The 16,152-nt window shown below is 41.2% G+C and overlaps 1 protein-coding gene across 6 annotated transcripts in view; it reads right to left on the reverse strand.

Moving 5' to 3' along the window:
- Window positions 1-16,152, reverse strand: part of RIN2 (Ras and Rab interactor 2) — an 83,320-nt gene that overhangs the window by 42,833 nt on the left and 24,335 nt on the right. For 5 of the 6 annotated variants that reach the window (XM_052783848.1, XM_052783850.1, XM_052783847.1 and 2 more), the window contains exon 2: window positions 9,071-9,160. In XM_052783848.1, the coding sequence (XP_052639808.1) occupies window positions 9,071-9,124 (54 nt within the window). In that variant the 5' untranslated portion in view covers window positions 9,125-9,160. Of the gene's footprint in view, window positions 1-9,070; window positions 9,161-12,556; window positions 12,687-16,152 lie in introns of those variants that run through there. The other variant, XM_052783849.1, reaches the window with a different exon arrangement.

Here is a 16,152-nt window from a genome sequence, read left to right on the forward strand (position 1 = left end):
AATCGCACAAGCATCTTAAAGACAGTCAGTCTCAGAACAATCAAGCTGGAATTGACCATCTATTCGTTTTCAAGGGATTATCATCAAACTGCTGAAAGGGGTTCTCTCAGCTCTGCCTGGCAACAGATGTGTCTCAACAGCCTTCCTTGAAACGTCCGCTGCTTGCTTAAGATTAATGGAGAGCAGGAGACAGACTGCTTGGCAATTCCCTGGCTTCTTCAAATAAATCAACCATCCAAACAGAGAAGCTGATCAGGAATAAGAGGAAGGCGAGTCAATGCTCCACCTAACTCCCAAAGTCTACCCAGCGTTTACTTTCCCCGGACCTGCACTCGAGGAGAGGGAGGGAGCCGAGATGCCTCAGGAACGCTCACGTGTGGTGGTCTGCAGGCTGGGCATGGGAAGCCAGCCTGATGCTGACCGCACACCCCACCACAGCGGCTAGTGGATTTGTCCATAACTCAGAGAAGCTGTAAAGATGGCAAGGGGGAGACTTTGGCAGCTGGTTGGAGATAAAGAGGCACTAGGTATCGTGAGAAGCAGCATGAGAAGCATGTGCTTCTGCTTCAAAGACAGAAAGGGGAAACAGTAAGCAAAGTGGAGCAACCCTCTGTTCCATTAGCAGCTGCTTTTGAATCATAAGCTGCCAGCACCACAGCCCAGACTTCTTTCCCTGCAAAACTTCCTATACTAGCAACTGCAAGAAAGCTAAACTGCTGTTTCCCATGAACCAGCTGCTAGACACAACAGGATGAATCAGCTCTGCGGAAGTAGCTCCTCTTCATGGGCAACATCACCTTAGTCTTTGCACCCACAAGACCAGTTGTAGCCATAAAGAACCATCACAGCAGCAAACATGCCCTGTTCTCCAACACATTTACAGAGAGTAAGTGGCTCACAGGCCAATGGTTTGCACAACAAAAGTATTTTTCAGCATCTTTCCCTGAAAAGTATAGAATACAAGGAGCTCTCCACAGAAGCATCCATGGGCTTTCAGCCACCGCCTCAACACCTGCCTTGCTGTGTTGCTACCTTGCTGTTAACTGACTTAACTGTGTTAACTGGATTTGACCAGAGTTGGGCGGGGGGGGGAGGGAGAAAAAAAAAATTTCACAAAACAACTCCCTCCCAGAAAACAAAATCTCTGGGCACTACAGCAAAGAATTCTAACCCAACTTGTACTAACAGCACAATAACATGCTAAAAAATTCAAGCTGACACTCCACACTTCACGCTATCATTTCATATATCGGTTTGACCCTGGAAGATGGAACGGATCTACAATGCAAAAGAATTTAAATACTGTACAACCTTCCTACATCACGCTTCTTTTGTTTACTTGTACCTAAAAGCTAACCATGGCAGTATGTTTTCTGATGCTTTCCAACATTCAATTTACCTTTGGAAGTTATTTGCAGTTATTTTTATATGGCTGCCATGTTCTGCCTCTAACACAACTGCCTTTTACATCTTTGTCTGGGAAAGGTACTTGCTTATATAAGATTAAAGTTCTTGAAAACAAATATTTTTAAATGGGTTTTAACTTATTAACACTTTAAATCAGAATAGCATAAGGCAAGCACTGCAGAACAGTTTTATCTTGAAGACGTTGTAATCTTAACACTTTTTAATTTGTATGTCTGCCTTGAAGAGAACTTGCCAGAAACTGTCTTTCTTGAGAGGAATTTTTATGTGTTTAGCAATTTTATTTTTTGTTTTTCTAAAGAGAACTTAAACAAAATGGCACATTTCAAGCAGTCTTATGCTCACCTTCTCTTCTAAAGGCCAAATTTCTTGAGTATACTACATATCCTCCATGACACAAGGTAGTCTTCCCTTAGCCTATGAAAAGTCAGTACATCCTGGACAAGGCAACTAGGTCAAGTGCTTAGCATCAAACCTGAACCTGACCTACAAAGTCCCCCAGAACAGAACACACTCTGCAGTCAAACTGACTCATCAGCTACCAGCAGGTACCACACCTGAACTAAAACATTTATCTTCAGGAATAAAAACCTCATTTTTTTTAATAAACTGCCAATATTTTTTGCAAATGGCAATGAATTTTCCTTAAATTCTTTTTCATGGGGAAAAAAAAAAGCTACTCTTCTCCTGATTTAAAAAAAAAAAAAAATTCTTTTGGAGTTGCATCATTTGGGTATTCTTGCAATTAACTGACATATACTGTTACAACAGCACCTGAAAAATAATTTTTTGTCAAATAACATAAGGTATACTCATTGATTTTATGACATAGTTTGAGGTATTTAGGATCAATGAAATTTCTGGTCATTATACAGTGTACATGATGCTTGCATGATTAGCATTATACAAGATGAGCTGTTAATAATCCATTTCTACAAAATGCAGGAAGGACCCTGGGTGTGTACTATTATTAGATCCAACCCTGAGAAAACAAGCAGCAGCAGAAGGCTGCCTTGTTCATAGTGGAAGGCTCAGAATATTTGAATTCGTCCAACAAATTTCTCTATTCACAAAGAGTGCGATTCCTATTTTGCTGGAAATAATGGGAAAACTCACCCATTGGTTTCAACAGGCTTGAAATCAAGACCATAAGAGGCAGTTTCCAAAGGAAAATACAACTGAAGTGGATGGATATATTTGCCAGAGGCCCCTGTTAGCATAAAGCAACATGTATGAGCCCCAAGACTTAAAAAGTAATCTGAAGAAATCTGTAGCGGATTGTTTATGACTATGAAATAGATATTACCCTGCTACACTTCAGAAAAAAGAGGTTTACATGAAAAGAAATGTATTTGAAAGTATGACATCTTCTCAGGTGGTAGATTATTTAACATTTAAAAAACCCACAAAATTAAAAGGAGACCTTATATAGCATGATAAGTAGCCATTTTCGTGTCTAATGTTTTTCCTTTGGAGTCTATTTCTGATAAAGCATTGTTCTGTAAGTTAAAAAGAAGCTACAATACAACCACTGTAAACCCAAATAATAATTATGACTCAGCATGAATTCACATAGCAGCCCAGTACAGTATTCCCTAACCAAACCTATCCTAAACATTAGATTGCCACAAATACCCATTTACTAACTGTTTACATTCCTAAACTCCATGAATGTAATAATGAAATGCAAACATCTTAAACCACAACATTTCCTTTCACAACATATCACGCCATGCTTATTGCCAACTGACTCCTCATTCAACAAGACTGATCTCAGCTTTTAGAAGCTGGTAGGGGTGACAATGTAATTCCTACATACAGTCCACAAACATATCTCAGCTCCCCAGTGCTCTCTCACCAGAACACATATATTCCATTTTTATGTTTTACATCTCTCAGGATGTCATATAAGCAGCAAAAATCAGAGCAAGCGTGTTCACTAGAAGCAACACACACTCCCAAGGAGCTACAGTCACCTTTTTTCTTACTCATTCAACTCATGAAGAGTTTCCCAGTCCCAAGAGAAAAACAGGTGGCTTTGACTTGATGTCTGTTTCAGGCCATTTTTAGAAAAATCACTCATCCATCACTGCACAGCAACTGAATTCCTGGTTTTTGTGTTGAAATGTAAATAAGCTTGTACAGAAAATTAACAAAACTGCCATCTTTCTGAGAGCGCACTGATAGAGTCAGCCAAGGTGACCACTGCAGAATGTTTCAAAGCCCCACGATTTACAACAGCTAAAGAGGAAAAGGTAAGATCAGTGCTTCTAATCTGGCAAGGGAACACGGGCTGAAGACAGCAAGGATCAGTATAAGACTGGACAAATGAGCCTCAGCATTTACCACCCCCCCCCCCCCCCCCCATCCTGCCAGCATCTCATTTTTCATTCTTTCTGGAGACCTGCATCCTCTTTGGCATCACATCTGTTCCTTCCTGTTTCGATAAGCAGAGCGTAGCAACTCTCAAAGAGCACCCTGTGTGACAAGGTGGCAAAGCGCCAGAGATGAGCCAAACTGGGAATGCTATTTCTGGACTTGTCCAAATGTCTGAATACAATCAAATATTTTGATACATGGCTGCCATTTCTGGTTATTTTGCACAGTGAGATATGAATTCTCAAGACCTCTAACGTTATTCAGTGTCTTATTCATCAGTAAGCAACAAAGTTTTACCTTATGTTTGATTTTGGGACAGAAAAGCTTTAATGGTTGTCGTGGTTTAACCCCAGCCAGCAACTAAACACCACGCAGCCGCTCACTCGCTCCCCCCCACCCAGTGGGATGGGGGAGAAAATCAGGAAAAGAAGCAAAACCCGTGGGTTGAGATAAGAACGGTTTAATAGAACAGAAAAAGAAGAAACTAATAATGATAATGATAACACTAATAAAATGACAACAGCAATAATGAAAGGATTGGAATGTACAAATGATGCGCAGTGCAATTGCTCACCACCCGCCGACCGACACCCAGCCAGTCCCCCCGAGCGGCGAATCCCTGCCCCCACTTCCCCGTTCCTATACTGGATGGGATGTCACATGGTATGGAATACCCCGTTGGCCAGTTTGGGTCAGGTGCCCTGGCTGTGTCCTGTGCCAACTTCTTGTGCCCCTCCAGCTTTCTCACTGGCTGGGCATGAGAAGCTGAAAAATCCTTGACATTAGTCTAAACACTACTGAGCAACAACTGGAAACATCAGTGTTATCAACATTCTTCGCATACTGAACTCAAAACATAGCACTGTACCAGCTACTAGGAAGACAGTTAACTCTATCCCAGCTGAAACCAGGACAATGGTCTAAAACCTCTGATGCCAGTTCAATAAAGATTGGAACATTTTAATGAGAAGGAGGATGGTTCAGTAAAAAGGATGTTTGTCAGACATACATGCAGTTCCTTGCTTTACCACAGACTCCCTCTGTAACCACTGGCAAACTATTCAGTCCCAGAATTACCCAAGCCTAACTCCATCTTTGCTTCATTTTTACTACTTGCTGCCTCTGAGCCTTCATCAATTGCAAGGTATAAAGACTCCAGAGAATTTAGCCTATAAAACTACAGACCTTTGCTCTTTGTAAAATGGGGACAATACTGTTTTCCTGGTGTACTAAGCATCAAAAAAAACAATGTGAAAAAACTAAGGGGTGGTTAGAAGCTACAGCAATGGGAACTATTTAAGAACCAGAAAGAAAAGTAAAGTTGGAATTTCCCACTGGTATTTGTCAATGAATTTTCTCATAAATGTTGCTGATAGTGGTAAGATAGTCTTTTTAGATTTAAGTGCCCTGAGAAACTGCATGCCAGCATGCTGAAGGTTTCTTGGGCAACTGTACAGTAACTAGCACAACATGAGAGCCCTATGCAGAAGTATACTACACAGTCTGTGTATGTAGGACAGCATTCTGAAGTACAGGTCAGCATGGGTAAAAGGCTATATCTTAATTACTAGGTCTCCTAAACACAGACAAGACAAAGCAAATTAAAATAATGTAAACTGAAAAAATCTGATGTGCCAAGTGTTTACTTTGCTAACCCATCCAGCTGTAGCAAATGTAAGTTGTCACAATTTTACGCATGTGGGGGAGGGAAAGAAAGAGAAGGTAATTTTGCTGTACACACAAATGCACACACACAGACACCGGCTACACTATGCGCAGGCTGGATACACTGACTGCCTGCAGTTTCCAGTTCGACACTGTAGGTTCAGAACGGTGGTCCAACAGTGCAACTTCCCAGCGATGGCGAGAGGTCTGAAAAGGTAGCTTCGAGGCATCTTTTATTCCCAGTATTCTTTAGGCCATTCCTCTGTCAGGCTGTCTTTAGGAAAATTTAGGACAACCTTAGTTTCTTAATTGACAATGTTTCTTATGGCCTTAAGAGTTTGGTGTCTTGAAATTGCTCCAGCATACTGCATTCATAATAATTTTGAGTAGCTACAGCCATCACATCATGAACAGGAGGCACACAAAATAGCTATTCCAGCATCTATGTTCCACACAAGAATTACTTACACAAGGAGATACCAAAAGCCTGCAGAAAATGACACGGGCACTTGCTTACAGTCCCACTGACATCGTGATTCCTTCAGCACACACGTAAGTGACAACCTAGAAATACTCCTCATAACTGAGACAGTTGCTTGCTATGACTTGAAAATATGACCTTTCTCCCTATATGCCTGTGGACTGCCAAACAAGGATAATGTTTGTGCTTATGAGATACAAGATGTAACAAAGGTGTGTTGCAAAACCGAGAAGTGGTTCCTGTCTCCAGAAGACCCTGTTTATTGCTGACCACATGAAGCTCTGGGCAAGCCAAAGAGGAAAACATGTTGTCACTGCAGCACTGATCATTTGTTTCCTAAAGGTTGGCCTGGTAAGATTGCCTTAAGATAAAGAAAACATGCCACACATGAAAAACACTTCAATGTGCTTCTGTGTCACTACAACAGTACTATGAAGCTGCTGACACAGAAACTGGTCCTGCACACTGCACCGGCACTCATCATAGCTCTCCATGTGCTAAAGGCACCAGCCACCACTTGCTTGTTCCCCTTTGCCTGTAATCTATCATGAGCGTATTTATCATCTGCTAGAACACCCACCCCCACCCCCTACCCCTCCAAACATTATGGTCAGATTCAGGCAGCAGAAGAATGGCATTTCTGTCCCAGAGGAATAGAGGGAATGGAAACAGCAACACCTGCAACATGTGGCATGGGACCTGTGAGGAGAGCATGGTGCACTGGGAGCAGCAGAGGAGGCAGGAGCTAGGAACAGTCAGTAAAGTGGCAGCTGCTTGCCACTACTTAGAGCTTTGGATGATCAATCACATTTGCTGCAGTACTAGAAAAAGAAAAGCAGTACGCTTTTTCTTAATATAAGCTGAGATGGCAGCAAGTATTAGCATCTTTCACTGGAAGAAGCTACAGCAGGCAACCAATATTCTAAGGGAAGCGATCAAGGTAAGTTAATTCAGTGCTCAGAAGCACCTGTAAATTTTGATTGCTCCCTAGAGCAAAGCCTTGCCCAGCAAGACAGCCACTGTAACCCTGGCATTATATAAAAAGCAAAATTCTAGTGCAGAACAGACAACTTCAACTCTGTTGTATTCAACCCTGATGCCAAGCTGGTCTATGTGACAGTTTACTCTCCTCCTCACATCAAAAAGATACACATATCTTCCTGGCCAGTGGCAGGACACCACAGTTTGATAGGTCAGCATGCTTTCAGTACAGCGGCACTGCCTGGACACTATTCTCCCTGTCCTGCTCTCTACAAGTATATGGCGTTTGCAGCTGTACTCACACAGTGCACATGAAGGCTTTGTTAACTACATTTCAGATCAACTAATGCTTTTTCTGGAAGAAAATTTTAACTACAGCCCTCTCTACAATTAACTTCAGCACTGTCTCCAGACCTCCTCCATTATGCATAAATGAAAAAAAAGTTAATGGGATTCAGTCGTCTTTTGAAAACCGTACTGATAACTCCTGCTGCGCCTCTGCTTTTTGTGATGCCAACCTGAAAGATGACAGTTCTCCAAAGTCAGTCTCTGTCATATAAAAAGACCAAGACATGTTCCTACATTCCCCTAGAAAACAGTAAGCTCACTGCACTCCTGAAAGCCCTCTGACTGATCCCCCAAAGCCTTAACAAACATCACATAGAGCAGGAGGCAGGAGAGAGGACACTGTAACCCATGCTTGCTTTTGCAGTGTGATTGTTCACACCTGAGCTAAGCTACTACTGCTCAGCAAATCTGGGGCCAATCATGCAAGTTAACTCTGCAGGAAACACGGGGAAAAAGCAAAATTAAGCCATCAAGTTTAATCCTTGACAGAAGTTCCCAGAGACAGAGAAGTGATTTATAACTATGTAGAAGTGAAGATGATCACATAAGATGCACGAAACCTAATGACTGCAGGCAGTGAATCTGAAGTACGTCCTTTCTCATGCAGTTCTCAAGGTTCCAGTTTCCAGCTATAATGAGGTTAGCGGGACAAAAATCAGATATTCACACCCAAGGAGAAATGCATTTCTAAAGGGTTCCAGGGAGTATTTGAAGGTGCTTCAACAGAGGGCTCTACCTCCCTGCATCTCTGAGTACCACCTCAAGTCTGGAGAGGCCTCTCTACCCATGCCTGTAATCCCAGGTGTTTCCCAGGGGCATTAGGAGACCATATGTTGCATCCTGCCTTCCTGGTCCCTTTTGTACATTGCCATGCATCAACTCTATTCTGTGATGGAATGGAATTGAGGGGAGACAGAAGGGCTCTCACTTGAAACATATTTCTCACTGGAATATGCTGTATTAGGTGTGCTGTAAGCCACACGACATCTCAAAACAGCCCCCAGAACACAGAAACAGTAGATGGAATTATTTCCATTTTCTCTCTATAAGCACATCCATGCCAGAACAGAACTACCAGCTTTCAGTGCCTGTATCATCCAGGAAGCTGGGCTCAGTATCTTAAGGGAGAAAGCATTAGACTCCTTTAAAAGAAGGCACCCAAAGACACAGACATCTGCCTTGCTGCATTTTTGAGTATGGCAGTGAGCTCAGCACCAGCTTCGTGTTGATTTCAAAGAAGATGCACTTAGACTTTAAAAAAAAAACAACCAAACAAAACCTACAAACAAAGCAAAACCACCAAAACACAAAAAGGACTGAAATATACATTGAGAATACAAAGACAGTATTTTTTTTGAGTGTTCAGATTACACAGAAACAAGGAGCTCCCACCAATTTTTCTTAAAATAGGCAAGGAAATGAAACCAATTTTCAATCCAATAATGGAAATCATAAACCTGTACCACAACTTTAAGCTACACAAATCCAGTTTATGAAAGCTCTAATAATTTTATGCCTGTGCATAATAAAGTTCTCAGCATTAGCAGCAAAGCAAGCCACAAGCTGTTTTACACTAAATATTCTATTCGGTGTACAGGAAAGTGATATACACATGAAACAACTGGGTGGTAATCTAACCATGAATACCACCTGTAAAAAGAGATGCTTAAGAAAGTGCTTCCCGTTTTACAGAAAAGGCTTGCTACATATCACAGACTGTACTGTGCATTCTGCAGCACTCATTTCACATAAAACCATGTCCTTTATGTTCTGTATAAATATCCCATTTACCTTAAAGAAACTTCCTCTTTTGTCCAGACAACGGGCTTTCATTGTCAAAGACATCTTCCCCGGGAAGACGCCACTGTATGCCTTGAACTCCTAAAAGTAGAGACATTTTTTTAATGGTTAGTCCAGTCTGTAGGAAATTCCTTTCTAAGCCACAGTAACAGTCACAACAAGCCCTACGCCAAAACCCTTTCCGTCAACAACATGATGCCATTTATTTCCCACCAGAGTCCTTACATATCCCTTTAGTCTATTATTTTTCCATAAATTGGTTCAAAAAGACAGTGCTACTCAGAGCTCCATGTTTCTCCCTTCTCTTCACAGCTGATCGTGTAGCTGTGAGTAGATTTTAATGTGCTCATTAAAAAAAGAATGCTAAAAACATAACGATTGCTTTGTTTGTTTGCTTGACCTCAGCCTGAAGTACAATTTGAACAAAACGTTAGATGTCATTACAATCCACTTTCAAATATTACAGTATTAATACAGGGGAAAAAAATTAAACATCACCCTCAAGGGAGAAAACACATTACCATGAATGTAAAAGAAAAAAAAAAAACCCACCCTACAAAACCAACCAAACAACCAACCCCAAACACCCCCCAAAAAATCCTGCTTGAAGTTCCTAAAATGCAATTAAGTCTTCCAAGAGTCATGTCCAAGTGAGAAACTGAAGATGCAGTTAGTAAGAAGCTGCATTTTCTACTATCAGGTAAACTGAACAAATGGTTTAACACCCGGATGAATATAATAACACATAACTAGAACATATGGACATAATCAGAAATATCATGGGGTGATCTTGAGCTGATTAGTAGAGTTCCTCTAAAGTCACAATCAATTGACACCAGTAATTTGTGAACAAACTTCTGAACTAAACAGGAGCCAAGTTCCATGGCTAAAAAGTCCTTCTACGATTTTTAACAGTGAGCTTATAATTGCATTTAAATAGCCTAACTCTTCTCCTCGCTCACACATTTACTGACCACATAGTGGGTAGTTATGTTGGAAGTTTCAGTTACCCAAATGGTAAATATTGCAGGTGTAAACATTATAGATTAAGATAGAGGCACAGCTTTTGATTTGATACAAGCAGAAATTAAAATATAAATGGCAGTGAGCAGCAGTGAAAAACAAGTTTAGTGGCATGGCTGCAGATGGAGCTTGAGCAAAACAAAGCAGCTGGGACAGAGAATGCTGACAGTTAAAAAAACAAATTTGACACATACCCGCCCACTATCTCCCCTGCCCTGCGCACACATACATACACACGATTCTGCTTCCCTCTAATGCCTTATGAGAGGGCATCAACAAGGGTAAACAGGACCAAGGGGAAGGAAGAGCTTAAAAGAAAAAAAGGGTTAAATGAAAAGCTCTGGCAAGCGAAAGTATTGGAAGAGGGTAAGAGGTAGAAGAAGGGGAAAAAAAAAAAAATTTCTGTTGGTTTTAACATGTAGCAAGAAGCTTTAAATTGTTCACCCCGTTTCCAGAGGTCATACCACAAGAGCACTACAAAAGGCTACATTTTTCCACTTCGATTCTGGTTAAAAAGCAGCCGTGCCAAGAAGCTCAGGAACCAGCCTGTTTTCCAGGCAGAATTTGCAGACTTTAAAGGTTGAAAGAAAAATCCTGAATTCTCCATTCTTGTGAAAGCCAAACACTAGAGGATGACCAAGAGAAGACAAAAACAGCACTGGAAAAAAAAAATTAACAAAAATAAAATCAAACTTTCTTCGTATACCAGCACATTTAAAGGAATACATACATTCCTGACAAGGCTCTAAAGCTTTGACTGTGATCTGTGTTGCTTTATTTAAAGTCAGCCTAAATAACTTGATTGCACCAATCCTGTAAGAGACTGAAGTCCAGTGAAGTGGGTGGGCTTGCAGATGCTATTAAATTAGTTGAGCCCTGTGTCATCATTTGCCACATACACACAGGTACAGAACAGTTGTTCCACTCTGGGAAGCATCAGACATTTTAAAGACTTTTGCTATTTGATATTGGCTATTCTAAACAATCTAAAGGTTGCCATATAACAAGAGGTTTTTAATTATAAAACTGTTTTCTTTCAATGAATTCTGGAAATTAAGTCTGAAAGACTTAAGGTAGAGGGAGAAGCAGGAAACCCAAAAAGAAATTAGAATAAAAATTCAGTTTTCCAAGTTGATGCTATCCTTTTAATGGCAATATCAAATTCAATTCCACAGAAAAAAACCCAGAGATTTTAAATGAGTTACATTAGGGGTTCATGAGCAAGATCATGTAGTTTTATGTGCATCTCTCATCTCAGTCATTAATCATTCCATTTGCAAACAACCACCCTTTCACAGGAAATCTAATGTTTTTTAATTTTTTTTTTTTTTAATTTAACCACAAGGACATCCGCATGCAATCCTATTACCAAAATAAGACCATGCCAAGATTTTTACATTCATCTTACTTCAAAACAGAACAGAAGTTTATAAGCTTCCACACTCAAACATACAGAAGAATGCAAACATACAAATACTACTCCTTGAAGGGCAAACTGTGTATGACTAAGTCAAAAGAAAGCCTCAAATAAGATCACTGCTTATTTTGCCTGTAAGAGGTTCTGAAGCTCTAACCTTTTCCATAGCTGCTATTATTGTTACTATGTATGTGATATTATTACTATCTCTATGACCGTAACTCTGAACCTCAGCTGAGCTCAAGTCACTCAGTTGCTCTTTTCGGCTCTCTACACAGCCAGTGAATGAATCCAGGCTACCCTTTATAGTTACAGTGTAACTTCAAACTGGCTTAGGGTAATCTGAATACTGTTCCATGTTTGAGTAGTTTTTAGTATTTCTGATGAAAATCAGCACAGTAGGAAACACTGTTGTTGGGTTTTTTGCCCTTTTTTTTTTTTTTTTGGTGCATATGCTTTTTTCAGGCCACCCAATATGCAAATAGACATTAAGACCCCTGCTGGTAAAATGGATGGCCAGGGGTGGGTGCCACACTCCAAAAACTGAGAGTAGGCCCCTATCCATCTCCCACCTCGGAATTCAGAGGTACCTCCACACAGTGCACAGAAACAACTGCAGAACGACAAACCTACTGTCAGGAGGTTTCATTTCTCTACACAGCTGTCCACAACTGATACTTATTCAGATCCAAACCAGGCTGAAAAACCACTGCTCTGAAGTTGTCTTTGCTGAGTTCGGACAGTATGAGGCTGTCAGAAACGAAAAAAATCTCCCTTCTTTGATTGGGAAGGCAGGTAGAGAAAGATGGCTTCTTCTGTACATACTGGAGACAAGCATTTTCTCCTTTCTCTGTGTTTTAAGGACTGAGGCAGACAGTCTAGACAGATTTGCTTAGACATTGCCTGGGTGACTGCTCAGAAACCCATCTGAAAACATCATCAAGCTGCAGGAGCTAACTCACTGTATAATTCATGTGACCTTTTGTCTAGCCATCTGGAAGGTAGCCTTTTCTGTGTTTAAGTGGTCAGTACTTTACCTATTTAGCAGTCTCCACAGCTCTTAGCTCTCAAAGGGCAGCAGGTGCTAGACTACTGCCTGCTGCTCTGATGTTCGGGTGGCTCCCTTCCAGCAACACAAACCTCTCCTGCAAGCAGCGCTGTCTTCCCGCAGCTCTTCAAATCCAGGACAAAGCTTATGTGTGTAAAGGACAAGACAGGGCAAGGAAAAGGAATTATTTGTCTGCTTGGCAAATTTCTCTGAAATGCAATGCTACTCCATGGATGCTGACACCCATACAAGCTGTATGTTTCAAAAAAACCTGGTGCTTTTCATCTTCTTTCTTCCATTCCCTTCTCCTCCTGGTTTTCATTCACACAGGAATGCCAGAGCACCATTCAGGTGCCTGGATGTAACCAAGACTTCTGACTTCTTGTCAAAACATCTCCTACTTCCTTCCCTCTCCTGCAATTTTATTTGGTATTTTCTATGTTCTTATACTTAACCATAGTAGTGCCAATCACTGTCTTCCTGGACTTCTCAGGATCCTTCCCTTTATTCCTCTCATTCCAATCTTGCTTTTACAAGGCAAAACATCCCATTTTCTTTAGCTAAAAGTCCTAGTAAAGATAAGAAAGTCTGTATTCCTCCCCTCAGGCCACAGCAATCTGGGGAACTTAAAAAGTTGCTGCCCACAATCCTTCTTACCCCACCTCTGCTTGGTTTCCTAAGGAATCGAGGCTATACAACTGCACCGGTTTTCTGTTCCTTAGTTCTTAACTATGATTTTTGATCTCTTGGCCAACTTAACAAGATCAGACGGAGGAAAAGAGTCTCTGTTTACAAATACTGACAAAAGGACAGAGGGAAGAGACTCCATTAATGCCATCACTGAAGGAAGAGGAGGTATCTACAGCCTTCCTTTTGCCAGCTGACCAACAGAATTAGCAGAACCCACTTTTTTGTATTTTAAGCATAAGTTACCCCACTGAAGGAACTGGCTGTCCTCTTTCATTCTCAATCTGTAAAGGCCATGCAACCACTGAGCATAGACACTCATAGAAACTACTTGAGGCAAACAAAAAAGGGTTTTGCTATTCTGCAGCCAAGGAAGAACAGGAGAAAATATCAGTCCAGACCTTTAGTATAAACTGGCAAAGGTCAGCTGATGTCAGAAGACTAATGCTGATTGACACCTGTCAATGTAGTCCTTAGGCCATCCACTTTGTCAGTCGCAGTGTACAGCAGAGGAGCTGAAATACAATCCCTACTGTCTCATAACAGAAATGCATGGAAGCTAGGTAAAGCCTACTACGTACGTACTTGAAAACCTATGGTGAATTACCATCATATATATTACAATCAAATTATAATAGCAATTTATAAATATATAGTATTAAAGAAAATACAATTAATTCAGTGGACCCATTTTCTGGTGGGTTAAACTGGAAACCAGAAACAGGAAGGATAAATACATTTTACTTTTTTTAAAAATGTGAAAACAGTACTTCTAAAATGCAATCCTACACTTGAGAATACGCTAAGAGATATACATAGAACTTCAGATTTTCAGCAAATTTAAGCATCCTCACGCATTTCATTTTCCTGTTCCCCTAGCACATTTGCACTACCCCATGGAGAAGGTTGCGTTCATCTCTAACCTACAAAGCTCTGGTTTGTCTAATTACTCTGACCTTATCTGATTCTTGGCAAAATTAAATTTTTCCTTTTGAAAGTATTTCCTCTGAGAAGTTAACTGAAAGCCTACTTCCAGGGACACAGACACAACTGAGCACAGTATCACTTTGAAAATCTATCAAATAAGAGCCTGAGTCTGAAAACTATCATTGGTGCCAGGATTTTGCAGACATCTCAACTCAAACGTTGCATTGTGTTAGCACAGCTGTATCCACAAGCAAAAAGCGAGGGGATTATGCAAAAAGGATTCTAACTTCCATCATTCTTCTGGCTGCAGAAAGGGTTTACAGTCCTTTCTTTTTTTCCTTCAAATAATGCAAGGGCACATTACTTGTAGAAAACAAATAATGCATACAGCAAAAGTGACAAGTCACTCTTTACACTTTTGTCATATTTTGTCATTACTTTACAGTGTCATATTTCTGTATTTTGTCATTTTAAGTGTTTGAAAAAGCTTGGAAATTACAAACATTCTCTGATCAACCTCCTTTTTCTTCAAGCTCTGTTTTTACTTTTATCTCTGCTACCTGAACATAATGAGTTTGTGTGAGCTACTCCCCTGAAGCAAGCCCAGTTGCCACCAGTATGATGTCAGTGAGCAACAGTATTCTACCCATAATGAGCTAAAAAAAATAAATCTTACAAAGATAGACACTCACTACACATGTAGGCAGAAAGGCCACAAATGACTGTTTGCAATCCTTTTCAGGAAACAATACTTTTTTGAAAAACTAAAAAGGAAGCAGAAATATGCAACACTCATTAACTTTTCAAAAACAACGAGGAGATCACAGGTGAACTGTGCTTACTATTCCCCCAATGTGCCTCTTAATGCATCTTTGTAAAATTTGAAATGCAACGCTACTTAGTTTTCCACCAGTTACACACCTCTCACTAATTCCTCCAAGGAAATTATTACTCTTCCCATAAAGAAGAAAAGAAGATACAAGGTAGTTAAAGGCAAGCAGCAGAATTAAATGATGTGCAAATATTCTGATCAGTGATGTAAGGTTACATCCCAACTGCTGATAGACCATTTTATGCTTTTAAGTATTTTCAGTTGCTACATTTGTCACATTAGGCACTGTCACTCTTAAGCCTCGTTTCTTAGTACAGGTAGAACAAGGCACTGTGTATCCCCACAGCAATGGCTGTTCCTCTTGGGCCATTACAGCAGCAAGCAGTCTCATCAGGGTACGAAGCTCCCTCTGTAAGACTGCCTTGCCTCTTGCTCCCTTTTGTTCAAACTCTGTACCAGAACAGACACTCAGACAGCCTAAGTATTAAACGGGAGTTACAAAAGCAGCCAGGTCATGGACTTCACTATAGTCCTGTCTTTCAGACAAATCCTTGTCTCTCATTTCACTCGCAATGCTAATCCGAGACCTGAATTTCCATGGGTTGGGAGAGGACAGGACAAGTACAATCACTGAGGATCACTACAGTGACATCTGGGCTCTGGACATCACCTGTGCACAAACCCACTGGAGGCTGGGAGAGTAGGTATCCATGCAGGGTCACTGCCCTATGGCCTGCAATAGGGAAAACAGGCAAGGGCCACGCAAGCCTGCTCTGCTCATTGAAGGGCCTGCCTGGAGGAAGCCCTAGCTCTGGGCGCCAGCAGACCCCTGGAAGGCAGAGAGCATGGCAAAATGGTTGACACGAGAGAGGAACAGCTGAGTCTCGAGACCTGGAGAAGGGATCCAGATACTTCACAAATCAGAGGCTTCCCCAAGCCAAGGCACAAAGTCAGTGCCCTTCACCCCTTTCCTACCGACGCCTTTTCAAGGCAGGCAGGAGATCCAGTCCCTAGAGCACAGCCTGCACTGTGTAGCATCCCTGTCCCTGGGACCTACCTTGCATGCCTGCAGCTGGGGCAGCTTGGGAAGGCCACTGAGCACTTGCCCACTCCTGGGCTGGCAGCCTCAGCCATCTGGG

Source organism: Harpia harpyja, chromosome 4 (genome assembly GCF_026419915.1).
Source record: "Harpia harpyja isolate bHarHar1 chromosome 4, bHarHar1 primary haplotype, whole genome shotgun sequence".
Taxonomy (NCBI): Eukaryota; Metazoa; Chordata; class Aves; order Accipitriformes; family Accipitridae; genus Harpia; species Harpia harpyja.